Source organism: Mobula hypostoma, chromosome 17 (genome assembly GCF_963921235.1).
Source record: "Mobula hypostoma chromosome 17, sMobHyp1.1, whole genome shotgun sequence".
NCBI lineage: Eukaryota > Metazoa > Chordata > Chondrichthyes > Myliobatiformes > Myliobatidae > Mobula > Mobula hypostoma.
Genome location: NC_086113.1, coordinates 43,659,703 through 43,673,489, shown reverse-complemented (window position 1 = coordinate 43,673,489; position 13,787 = coordinate 43,659,703). Strand labels below are relative to the sequence as shown.

The following is a 13,787-nucleotide window of genomic DNA, read 5'->3' as shown; positions in this document are numbered from 1 at the left end:
GTTTGGAAAGCATATTGGACCAAAGAAGGACCATGCTGCTCAGAGGAATCGTGAAAGTGGCGAAAGCAGTGGTCCGTTTACAACAGTTTTTGTAGGTAACATACCTGAGAAAGCTTCTGATATGTTAACCAGGCATTTACCTGTGAAATCCAATCACAAACAAGAGAAAATCTGCAGATACTAAAAATCCAACCGACAAATACAAAATGCTGGAGGAAATCAGCAGGCCAGGTAGCATCTATGGAAGAGTACAGTAAACATTTCGGGCCAAGATGTGTGAAATGTAGCTATGTTTTAAGTGGAAGAGAGTTCAAGGAGCTTCAGGAAAGTTACAAGTATTTGGCATTTTGTGAGTATAAAGAACCAGAGTCTACTATGCCTGCATTAGATTATTGCATGAACTTGAAGTTAGAGACAAGAAGCTACTTGCAAAAGTTGATGCAAAGACTAAAGCCCAGCTGGATGAATGGAAGACCAAAAAGAAAGGAGTCAGTGGAAATACGAAACCAGAGGGTTCATCAGATGATGTTGTGGATATGGAAACCAAGAGGAAAAATCAGATCATAAAGGGAGCAATAGAAGGATTATTAAGAGAGTACTCCAGTGAACTAATTGCTCTTTCTCAAGATCAATATGCATGAACTAGAAGAAGAAAAGGGAAGGAGAAGAAAGATGTCCAGAGCTGTCAGAACCACTTTCTGCAGTCTCAGTCAATTCCTACAATTAACAAGAAAGAAGCCCCAGAACCTGAGATTATTCCACAGCAGCAAGTCTCACCTGCCCAGCAGAGTGACCACCCTTGTCAAGAAAGACGTTATCCCACATGAGTAAGAAATCCTCCACAACGATTGAACTTTTAAGACAAAATGGGTCAATTTAAAATTAGCTATGCTGTGGATGTTTGTATAGTAGTTGTATTATATAATATACTGTGTATATAGTTGAGATGCATTCTATATTGAGTTGGAGTTTATAGCTAAGCCAGGAAGAGAGTTGAATATTTAATATTTCAGTAATATTTGAGTAATGTTGTATACACATTGTTTGATTAAGCATTCTTGTTCATTTAAATAATTCATCACTGGTTATATGTATCAAAACGTGAATTGCATACGTCATCTCACTACCATAAAATATGTGTGCCTCACTTGAAGTAAAACACAAAGTTAGACTCACATTTTGGTCTCCCATGTCTTCCTTTGAATTAGTTTAATATTTTTGAAGTTACAAAACATAACATGCAAAGCTTACATCAGTGTTACAGTGACAGCAAATACAAGGTAACAGGCAAAACGCTGGAGGAACCCAGCATTCTATGGAAAAGAGTACAGTCGACATTTCGGGCCGAGACTCTTCAGCAGGACTCAAGTATAAGATGAAGGCTTCCTCTGCAGTTAAATGGACATGTGTTCCCAATGAACCCAACTGTGCTGCACTAGTGTAAAAAGGAAAAATGATTTACAACCCAAAGACATAGGAGCAGAATTAGGCCATTCACCGATTGAGTCTGCTCCACCATTTGATCATGGCTGATTTATTTTCCCTCTCAATGCCATTCTTCTGTTTTCTCCTCATAACATTTAATGCCCTTAATAATAAAGAATTTTAACAGCATCTGGTTTAAGTATACCCAATGACTTGGCCTCTGCAGCCCCTGTGGCAATGAATTCTATAGAATCACCAGCCTCTAGCTGAACATAAATTCCTTTCCTTGTATTTTGAGGCTATGCCTTCTGACCATAGACTCTTCCACTATTGGAAACATCCTCCCCACACTGCTCTTTCTGTGCCTTTCAGTGGGTTTTAATGACACCCCCCCCCATTTTTCTAAACTCCAGTGAGCACAGGCCAAGGGCCATCAAACAAACCTCATGCAATTCACCCTTTCATCCCTAAGATCATTCTTGTATACCTCTCCAGATCTTCCTTTCCTTTCCTTGACCTGGGGCCAAATAAATATTTATTTTATTTAGTGATACAGCGTGGAGAAGGCCATTCTGGCCCTTTGAGTTGTGTCGCCCCAGCAACTCCACTGCCCCGATTAGCCCTAACCTAATCGTGGGAAAACTTACAATGACCAGTTAACCTACCCAGTGTGTCTTTAGACAGTGGGAGGAGACCAGAGCACTCAGGGAAAGCCACACGTCCCATGGAAGACATACAGAGGCTGCTGACAGAGGATGCCAGAATTGAACTCTGAACTATGGAATGGCCAAATCTGTAATAGTGTTGGGCTAACTGCTACGCCGTCATGGCACCCAGTACTGCTCATAATACTCCAGATGTGGTCAGAGCAATGCCTTATAAAGCTTTAGCATTACATCCTTGCTTTTACATTCCGGTCCTCTTGAAATGAATACCAACGTTGCGTTCTTTCTGCTCCTTTTGGCGCAACCTTGCCATTTCTTTAGCATTTTAGTCTGTTTTTTTTTTTACGAGGCAGAGTGACTAGCTTGGCTTTCAACCCAGCACGGAAGGAAAGCGTGCAAGGAGCTAGCCAGATATGAACGCAGAACCACTCGCCTCGAAGTCCAGTGTGACTATCTCTACGCCACCAGGCAGCATTTAGAAAATAGTCTACCACTTTATTCCTTCTACCATCAAGTCCATGAACATACACTTTTGCACACTTCTTGCACTATTTCTGCCGCTTCTTTCCCCTTTCTCCTAATCTGTCCAAGTCCTTCTACAGACTCACTGCTTCCCCAACCATACCTGCTCCTCCACCTATTTTTGTATCATCCACAAAATTGGCCACGTAGCCATCAATTCTGTCATCCAGATTAATAACATATGACGTCAAACGTAGCAGAAACAACACTGACCTCTGCGGGGCACCGCCAGTCAACAGCAGCCAACTGGGAATGTCACCCCCCCCCCCGCCTTTATTCCCACAGTTCCCCGTCTCCCAGTCAACCAATATTCCAGACATACTAGTATCTTTCTTGTAATACCATGGACACTTGTCCTGCTTAGCAGCTACATGTGTGGCACCTCGTCAAAGGCCTTCTGAAAATCCAAGTAAGCAAACCCTCACATCCATCCCTAGCTCTGGAGGAATACCAGGAGCTTATCTTCCATTATAAATGATACATTTCCTTCTATTCTACCATTCAGTAGCAGGATGGCAGTCTTACTGTTAAACGTTAATAATAGACGTTGTTAAGCAATTGGCTAGGGGTCCAGACCATAATGCTTTAACAAACTACTTGGCTGAGAACAGAGTCCCACCACTGAGCTTTGCATGTGATTTCAACTTGCAGCTGCCAACTAAAAGTTGTGCCAACAGTCTCACCACCAGAAGTTTCTCTGCCACATTATAGGGTCTGATTTTGCGTTATCATTTATGTGTTACTTGCCTCATCACCTTCAGCCTGGATGATACCCTCACATTGCTGCACTGGGACACATATTGACACATACTGCTTATCTAAGGAGTTGTGAATGGAACTGAACAACCTGCAGTCATTACTGAGCATCCTTTTAACTTCTGACTTAATGATGGAGGAAAAGTGATTGATGAAGCATTTCAAAATTGCTGTGCCTTGGAAATGATTCTGATGCACCGTGGCTGGAATATTTGCCATCCACATGTCCTGATGATCTTCGTGCTGTTTCTAAAATAGCCCACAGTCTGGAAGGCCCCATGCCTGCCTCCATTAAGCAAAGTGCAATTTTTACATGTGCTTTGTAGTTTTTAGGTTCTACTCTGTTTATTTTTGCTTTGCCGTGGCCTTTGCATACATTTTTACCTTGTGATGTATTGTTTTACCATGATGGCTGCCTATGATCTAATGTCTCTTTTCACAACTTTAAGTCTGAGTCTCCTGCTGGGTGAACAGATTCTGGTTGCCAGATGTGAGAGATCTATTTCCATTGTTTTTACTAAGAATGAGAAACTAATCAAAAATTAGGCATGAGCCATAATCTCCTTCCAAATAATGCTAGAGCTTAGAATACACCATGAAAGAGTGATGCATAAAGCTAGCTCTGAAGGCCATATCGAGCACTGAATCCCATGATTCAGCATCCAAAAGAAGGCTCGATCTGGAATTCTACTCATATCTTGACAAGTACGAGGGGTGGTTGATAAGTTTGTGGCCTAAGGCAGAAGGAGTCAATTTTAGAGAACCTAGCACATTTATTTTTCCTACATTTACACACTTAGTCCAGCGGTCATGGAGCATACAGATCCTTTCTTTGTGGAAGTCGGCATCTTGGACCTCCAGAAGTGGTCCACAGCAGGGGTGATTGCTAAGTTCGTGGCCTAAGGTAGAAGGAGATGAGTTATTAACTTCAAACTTTCTGCATAATCACTCAGAGTTGAACTGCACGTGAATGTAACGAGAGCTGTATAACTCACCTCCTTCTACCCTAGGCCATGAACTTATCAATCACCCCCACTGTGGACTACCTGGAAGTCCAAGACACTCTCGTTACATGCACTTGCAATTCAACTCTTTGACTGATTATGCAGAAAGCTTGAAGTTAGTAACTTATCTCCTTCTACCTTAGGCCATGAACTTATCAATCGCCCCTGCTGTGGACCACTTCTACAAAGAAGGGATCCGTATGCTCCACGACCACTGGACTAAGTGTGTACGTGTAGGAGGGGACTATGTTGAAAAATAAATGTGTTAGGTTTTCTAAAATTGATTCCTTCTACCTTAGGCCACGACCTTATCAATCACCCCTCACATATGGGCTGTGCCTCAGGTGATGTTCTGAGACACTTTGTAGTGGTATTTCCCAAGGCAAATTTATCAGCAAACAGCATGGGACATTAAGGCAATTGAAGGGGGGTCTTACTAATCATCTGAGCATTCAAAGTGGAGAAATTTAGGGATGAAATGGCTTGCTTGGGGCTAAAGGACTGTGTATGTGTGTTGGTTGGAAGGAGGAAAGGAGCAATTGCTGTTGTTTTGTTGCTTGTGTGTTCCATGTTGTTCGGCTGAGCATTGTGGCCGTGCTGTGTTGGCGCCAGAATGTGTGGCGATGCTTGGGGGGGCCGCCCCACCACACCCTCAGGTGTGTTGGCTGTTAACACAAAAGGCGCGTTTGACTGTATGTTTCAATATAGACATGGAGATGAGACTTGAGGAAATTTTAAGATTTGGTGTGTTGGTATCAGAAGGAAGAGATGTAACAATGGCAGTCAGGAATGTGCCAGAAACTGGAATTAGAAGATGTAAGATTCTTGATGGATTGAAAGACATGGGATTACCATGTCTTTGAGGAACTTGAGGAATTTGAAGCATGACTTGTCATGTTTGAAGTATGGGATACTCTGTAATGCTACAAGAAGACAGGCAGTCAGCTAAAAGATATATTGCTTTGTCAGTGAGAGAAAGCTTCAGAACAGAACTTGCATGGCAGTAAAGTATTTGCTATGCTCATCAAATTGCATGTGTGCCCATGTGCAATTTAGAGTGTTGAGTGAGTGAATAATTTCTTTTTAAAAAATGTGATCCATGAATTTTTGAGACCATATGTACGAACTAAAAAATTCATTTTTTTCCATCCTAGTTTTGAAGTAAAAACAGAAAGTGCTGAGAGCACAAACAATGGGTCGGGTCAGGCAGCAATTGTGAGAGAGGTGGAATTTGCTTTGGTTCCCTGTGCATTGTTCATTTCTTATTTTGTGATCTGGGTATCACTGGCAAGGGCTGCAACAGTGGTCAAGTCCCTAATCGCCATTGAAAAAATGGTGGTGAGCTGCCATCTTGACCCACTGCTGTCTTTCTGATGAAGATGTTTCTAGAATGTGGCTGGGGATGCAATTCCAGGATTTAGATCTAGCAGCAATGTAAGGACAGTAGTACTTTCCTATGTCACGATAGCGTGTGTGGCTCGGAGGGGAACCTGCAACTGTTGGCGTTTCATCTAAAGGATGTGATGGCGTTGTGGCCAAGTTTGCAGCTGACATTAAGATAGGTAGAAGAATAAGTGGTGTCACAAAGCCCCATGAATTTGGAGAAGAATTTGGACAGGTTTGGAGTATAGGCAAAGGAGTGAAAGATGGAATACAGCATCACGGAGAATTGGCTTATGCAGCCCGGTAGGGAGAATAAAGGTGTAGAGTATTTTCTAAAGAGGAAGAAAAATCAGAACTTAGAGGTGCAAAGGGAGTTGGAAGACCGAGTGCAGGATTCCCTTAAGGTTAACTTGCAGGTTGAGTCAGTAGTAAAGAAGGGAAATGCAATGTTAGCATTCATTTCGAGAGGACTGGAATACAAAAACGCAAGGGTGTACTGCTGAGGCTTTATAAGCCATTAGTCAGACTGCATCTGGAATATTGTGAGCAATTTTACACCTTATACTGTATAAGGAAAGATGTATTGGTCCTGGAGAGGGACCAGAAGTGATTCACTAGAATGATCCCAGTAATAATAGGCTTAATATTGAGGAATGTTTGATATCTTTAGGCCGTACTCAATAGTGTTCTGAAGGATCTATCTATCTATGCCTCTCATAATTTTATAAACTTAATTGCATTTTCACTCAGCCTCCACCACTCTAGAGAAAGCAACCCTTGTTTGTCCATCCTGTCCTTCAAATACTTGGCATCAAAGCCAGACAGAATCCTGGTAAACTTCTTCTGCACCCTCTCTGATGCTTTCCCATTCTTTCTATAAAGAGGCAACCAGAATTGAATATTGTTTACCAGATGGGTAGTTTTTATGGATGTCATTTGTTTTAAAACTACCTAATTTTGAACTCCAGTCTCTCTTTTGCTAGTTGAAGCCTCTGGATAATTTGCCTGGTAATTTAATTGTTCTGCCATCGCCATACCCTATACTCATTGTCATATTTCAGCCATTTTCCAACAATATTCATTAATGATCTAGACAGGGTGTTGGAAGCTTATGGACCAAATACCAATTAGAGGCAATTAGATAGATTGACATATGACCCTTTCACGTAAATCTTGGTAAGTACTTCTGAGTGGAGACAACGGTAATAAAGTCTAATGCCTCAACCAACTCCCAAACAAGAATATCTTAATACATTTAAGCACAAAATCATACAGGCACCTTTAAAATGATCTTATTATATCTTTCTTGATCTTGCTTGATGTTGCTTGGAAGCAGTATATTCAACCTCATGGACTGAAAATAACACATCTCAACAAGAAGGAAAATGAATTAAACCTCCTCAACAGAAGCAAGGAGGGATTTTTTTCAGCCTGAGAGTAGTAAATCTATAGAATGCTCTGCCGTAGACTGCAGTGGAGGCCAAGTCCATGTATATATTTAAGGTGGAAGGTGATGGTTTCCTGATCAGTTAGGGCATCCAAAGATATGGCAAGAAGTCAGGTGTCTGCTGTTGAGTGGGATCCTGGATTAGCCATGACAAAATAGAATGACAGAGCAGTCTTGATGGGCTGAATAGCCTAATTCTGCTCCTATGTCTTATGGTCTAATATCCGATGAATTTTTCCTTTCATTTTACTCAAATGCATACATCAGAACTGACCACAGATAAATCAGTCCTTTTTTGTGTTGATTCTACCATTAAGGCTGCTAATGTAGTGGAAGCTGGTTTGTAAAGTTCAGTTCTCTCTAGGAGGAACACACATCAAAGTTGCTGGTGAACGCAGCAGGCCAGGCAGCTTCTCTAGGAAGAGGTACAGTCGACGTTTCGGACCAGCAATTTTGATGTGTGTTGCTTGAATTCCCAGCATCTGTAGAATTCCTCGTGTTTACGTCTCTAGAAGGGCTGGTTAGTGTGGTCTCGGTTGTAGGTTAAAACTCTTGTATACTAACAGGGAGAGCGGAAATGTGTGCCAAACCTGAATTTCAGAGCAGATTGTGCTATGTGCTGACAAAAGTACTGTAAATATGTGAAATTGTGACACATAACAGGATTGATTCATTCCAATAATTTTGACTGACTCTCAGTGGGGAAGCGTCAATTGAGAGACAGAGGCTCTCAAGTTATGGAACCTGTGCCTAATTGGCAGAGAATGTAGAAACTATTGAGATTGATAGAATTTAAGTCATGGTCATTCAAGATATGTCATCGTGGTAGTGAATATAGTCATTATTGAATTAAATGGCAATTTAGGTGCAAGAGATTAAATGGCCCAGATCTGTTTCTTTTACTTCAATTGTTTTACAGTTGCTTCATTCAGGTGCCTTTATCAGATTGCTTAAAGTTGGTGTGTGAACCTTACATATAAGTGTGCATGTTTTCTTCAGTCAAAAAGATCTCTCAGGAAATTGTTCCCTTCAATTGTCTTTTAAAAGAAGATGTTTATTTAACAGTACATATTCTTTGGTTCAAGCCCTGCATTAAAGAAGTTTTACTTAAAATTCTTACTGTCATGTCCTTGTACAACTAAAACGGTGTCAAGAACTTTGTGCGGTTTTAAACACTAAAAGCTCAAGTACAAGAATGTGTAGCATGCCCTGATTATAATAAACTTTCCCTGGTGCATCATTTCTCCTTCGGTTAATAGTTCTCTGGATGTCTGTCTCTATAAACTGACCTGATTTTCTGGAAGTAAGTGTTCTGTGAGCTGTGTTGATGTTTTCTTCTTGCTAAGGTACCACTTTAGTTCCTGAGGTAATTCATCAACAGCTGTGCAAACAAAATGAAACTTGGATTTTGGACTTTCACTTTGCCCATCAAAAATTAATATCAATTATTAGGCAGCTTGACAGAAACTGCTGCTTAGTTAATGCTGGTGAAATGACCTTTGTGGTTGATGATACCACAGAGACTGGAACCTTACACTACGAGCACTAATTCTGAAAGTTCAAGGTTTAGCTAAATTGAATCCAGTTTAATTTCTGTTAACTTTCTGCAATTTATCTGTTCTGGGTGGGAGTTCTTGAAATCTTAAGACTATCACCTAGTCAAAGAGCTAAGATGATCAAATGCACCCTTTGAAACAATTTACCAGTAAAGCCTCTGATCTATTCTAGGCAATCTCTTTTATCAGACTGTGCCGACCATTTTCCATAGGAATTCGTCATAGTGGTGTTTCTTTGTTGTTTGGAATTCAGTGTTTTTCATTTCTAAATATTCACTGATTTCTGGCAATGAGAGCTTTTTAAGGAACTTCTACTCGCAAGGAGGAGAGACCAAATTCGGCGTAACACAGATGATTCCACCATCTGTGATGCATAGCAGCTCCATTATATTTAGAAAGAATGCATTCACGATCACTGTACCTGAGTTTGACATTTACCAACAACAAGAATCAGGCATTTCTTAAAACTCGACTTAGATTGAGCAAGTGGCATCTGAAGCTGTTGAAAGGAAATGGGAGCTAGCTTGGTAAAATTATGGGAGATTGTTTGATTAGACCTCAAAAGTACAGCAAAACATTGTTTTAATATTGCTAAAACCTTAATCTGTAAAGTTCGTGGTAAAGTTCATTCACTGGCAAAGACAACTATGAAACCTGTTGGTGAATATTCGTCCTCACTCCCTGTGGAATGTGAACGGGCAGAATGAATTGATTATCTGCTGTTAAAAAAATCCATGTGTTTTTTCTCATTCCATTAAAGGAAAATAGTTATTTCCCCTCCCACAATTCACAAATGCTGTACACTTTGGGATCTGTAGGAGGTGCAGGCCACGGTAGGCTGAGGGAATGAAGAGATTGACTCTCAGTGTCTTTGCCCAAATAGCCTGGCACAAGGGAGCTTCAGATTCAGAGCGGGAAGTCAGAATCCAGGTGTTGAAGAATTCTGGGTGACACTGCCACATTCTCTGTCGTTTTAATTCTAGTTCTCTTGTTTGTTCCATTATTGTCACTTCAATATTTCCTTTTACACCACTTCACAATGCATTACTATCTTCAAACCATTCATTTATTTGTTGCACCTTCATGTTGTTTTGCATTGCTTCCTGTATTTATTATTGCATTTATAATTACCATGCCTGGGATCTTCACACAAGTAAGAATTTTCATTGCATCTTGGTGTACATGACAATAAACTAATCTGGATCTGAAGGGCCATCTCTCAATTGGGAAATGATTGGCAGATAGAAAGCAAAATGTTGGAATAAACATGGACTTCTCTGATTGGCAGGCTGTGCCTTGTGGGGCATCACCAGAATTGGCGTTTGGACCCCAGGCATTCTTAATCCAGATCAACAATTTCACTGAGGAGTTATGTGTAATCCCTTCAATTTAGTCCATTGCATAAACTAAGAGGGATATTGAGGGTGAAAAAGATGCAAGAAGGTTTCATGGGACTGGAAGCAAGTGAGCAATGTGGCAGATGGAATACAGAAAAGAAAATAGAAGTGAGGTTATCCACTTCGTTAGAAAAAATAGTTTTTTTTAATGGTGAGAGATGGGGAAATGTTGACCATCAAAGTGTCAGGGATGGACTGAAATAGGAAGAAAATTCTTTACTCAGAAGGAGGTGAGTGAGTCTTAGGAACTCTGTTCCCCAGGAGCCTATGAAAGATGAGTCATTGATTGCAATCAAGATAGAAGCTGATAGATTTCTGGATACTGGAAGAATCAGGGGATAAGTGAGTAGGGCAAGAAAATGGTGTTGAGAAAGATTATTAACCATATAATGCATGACTTGAAGAGACAAATGACCTATCATGTTCCAAGAACTTCTTTTACATGAAAGCTCTTCTAAAACGCCCAGTTAGTTGTCATTGAAATTATTGTTGGGCATGTGGCCAAGTGGTTGAGGCATTCGTCTAGTGATGTGAAGGTCGCTAGTTCGAGCCTCAGCTGTGACAGCGTGTTTGAGTCCTTAAGCAAGGCACTTAACCACATATTGCTCTAGTGTCTGTGCGAGGAGTGGTGCCCCACACAGACTTCCAATCTGCGCCTTGTAAGGCATGAAAATGCCCAACGCAGGCCTCTCATGGTCTGAGTTGACGTTCCCTCCCCTCCCTATTAAGATAAGCCAATGACTGCTGGCAAAACAGTCATTTCACGGAAGTGGCAACAAACCAGGATTTCCTAATCCATGGTCTTCGGACCCTTTGGTTAATAGTAGGATTCAATGGCATAAAAAAGGTTGATCTTTCATCTTTCTTCTATAGATTTGCTGAGTTGGTGACATACACGTATGTACTTCTATATAAAATTTACTTTGAACTTTGAACCCTTGCTATAAACAGAACATGTTAATGGGTAAAATTGCCAGCAGGCCTAATGTTACTTCTAATAAGCAGTGTTCTTGAAAGAGTTGTGGTAATGGTCTGTTTGCTTTCAGAATTTAATTGGAAGTCTAACCATGGATGTCCACAGGATCTTTCTATTGAAAATATTCTTAGTGGAATCTTAATGCGTTTAATCAGCAGGTAGCCAAGCTTGTAGTCTGGAAGTTCAGTTACCTGTAAATGCTGATAAGCTGCCTTTAGCAGGGTAATGCATTGGGATATCATTGATGGTTCCAAAGCTGGAAAAGCAAAGGAGCCTGTCTTTCCTAGTTTTGGTGATGGTCATCCCATAATCCATGGTGAAGTGCACTATACTGATAGAAGGTGAAACTAGGAAGGTAGATACCTTCTCTATCAATACAACATCTGTCTGTAACTCCTGACAAATGCTGCCTCTCTGATCCAGGTTCTTGACCAGAAACACCAGCTCTCCATTTCACTCTACCAATGCTGCTTGACTGAACGAGTTCCACAAGTGGTTTGTTTGTTTGTTTTGCTGCAGCAACTGTAGTCTGGTCTTTGCCCCTGATCTTCAGCACTTTGCCACAGAAGAATATGCCTTCAGTTCTCTTGATCCTGAGCTGCAGAAGGCTTGGTAGATTCTTTTAAAGTGCTTCTTAAAACCCGTTCCTGATCAAGTTTCACCCCCTTGTGAGGACCAGTGTTGAATTTGTGTAATCACACATGATCATATTGCATATGATCACACATTGCATATTTTATAGTAATGGTTTCACTTAAATGTCTTTTGTTTTCCTGTAATTTTAAACTGACTGTGCTATTTACATCACATGTCATACTTAACCTCATCCATATATTTTTTTTTCACTTTTGTTTCCTCAGTTCGACAGAGGATTCCTTTCGCTGGCACATACAAGGTAAAGCTTCTTCCTTTAAAAGTAAGGGGTTAAGTTCTGTAAACCTGCCTAGTTAGCTTCAAACAGTAAAGAACAATGGCAGGCAGAGTAATATTGCATGGCATTCTTTGATTTTTATCTACAGATTGTCTACCCAATATTTGTTTAATTCTAAATGATTTTGTATGCATACAGTGGAAAACTGTGACCTCTTATACAGGGTCTCTTCAATTGGCAGCTTGTGTAATCACACTGAAAAATTGTGATAATTGGTAACGGCCTCAAGTGATGTTATACCAAAGTGCCATTTAGTTTTAGGGCGTAATTGGAGAACTAAGTATGGAGTTAATTTCTATGTGATGAACAGAGGAAGTCCTTCAAGCTTATTATTATCTCAGAGTATCAGATTAGGGCAAGAGTTTATTAATTATTCTGCCATTTACTCTTTTTCTCTTTTTGAACCACATATACAAACCTCAGATGCACAGAAAAGTGCAGACGATGAAATTGCCAGTGGCTTGGAGCTGGTAGATTCCTGCCTAAGATCTCTGCAAGAATCGGGTATACTGGACCATCGTGAATACTCTTCAAGTGAAGGTGAAATTAAGTTAATTTAACATTTAACTCATTATTGATTGATTAGTTGAAAGAGTTGCTAACTGTCTGTCTCACTCACATCATAGGTGAGTGCTGTAGTCTCATTTGGAAAGGTTGAAAGTATTAAATTCTATTGGATCAGAAAAGGGCATTAAATATGTACATTCTGCTTTGGTGACAAGTCTTCTGACTGTACTTAACTGACTCCAAACAGGGCCCAGTCTTCTCTCCCAGAGTGCCTCACAGATCAATGCCAACCCTGAAGGATCATACCAGTACTCGGGCGGTTACCATAGCAACCAGACCCTCTCACGCGGCGACTCAACTACATCACAGCTCTCTGGGAGGACCTCAAGTGGTCAGGTTGGAGCGGGTGTCGGCATCCATAGCTATGGGCAGGTACTTAATATAATTCTATAAAAATGTGAACAGTGAGAAGAACAGGCATAAGAGAAAGAACTTTGCACTTATAATGATCTTAATACTTTCAAGGCATCTTGAGCAGTTTACAGTGGATTGGAAATGTAGTTACTGTTATAATATAGAAGATCAATTACTAGTTTGTGTGCACCAAGATCCCACTGACAACTGTAAGATAAGTGACCAGATTTAATGTCCAGTTTTGAAGAAGAATAGTCCTTAACTCGACAGTGGAGTTATCGGGGCACCGTCACGACGGTGTTTCCGTAGCAAGCTATTCTTGTTTTTATGAGGCTTTTCATTCTAGAACGAGGGAGATGTCTTCATTTTTTAAAGAAAGGGGCTTCCCTTCCTCCACTATCAACTCTGCTCTTAAACGCATCTCCCTCATTTCACGTACATCTGCTCTCACTCCATCCTCCCACCACCCCACTAGGAATAGGGTTCCCCTGGTTCTCACCTACCACCCCACCAGCCTCTGGGTCCAACATATTATTCTCCGTAACTTCCGCCACCTCCAACGGGATCCCACCACTAAGCACATCGTTCCCTCCCCCCCTCTCTCTGCATTCCGCAGGGATCGCTCCCTACACAACTCCCTTGTCCATTCGTCCCCCCCATCCCTCCCCACTGATCTCCCTCCTGGCACTTATCCGTGTAAGCGGAACAAGTGTTACACATGCCCTTACACTTCCTCCCTTACCACCATTCAGGGCCCCAAACAGTCCTTCCAGGTGAGGCATCACTTCACCTGTGAGTCGACTG

The 13,787-nt window shown here is 41.0% G+C and overlaps 1 protein-coding gene across 10 annotated transcripts in view; it reads left to right on the top strand.

Moving 5' to 3' along the window:
• Positions 1-13,787, top strand: part of LOC134357983 (catenin delta-2-like) — a 1,288,623-nt gene that overhangs the window by 968,440 nt on the left and 306,396 nt on the right. For all 10 annotated transcript variants that reach the window (XM_063069823.1, XM_063069822.1, XM_063069826.1 and 7 more), the window contains 3 exons: positions 11,992-12,026; positions 12,486-12,602; positions 12,817-13,001. In XM_063069823.1, coding sequence (XP_062925893.1) covers positions 11,992-12,026; positions 12,486-12,602; positions 12,817-13,001 — 337 coding nt within the window. The remainder of the gene's footprint in view (positions 1-11,991; positions 12,027-12,485; positions 12,603-12,816; positions 13,002-13,787) is intronic.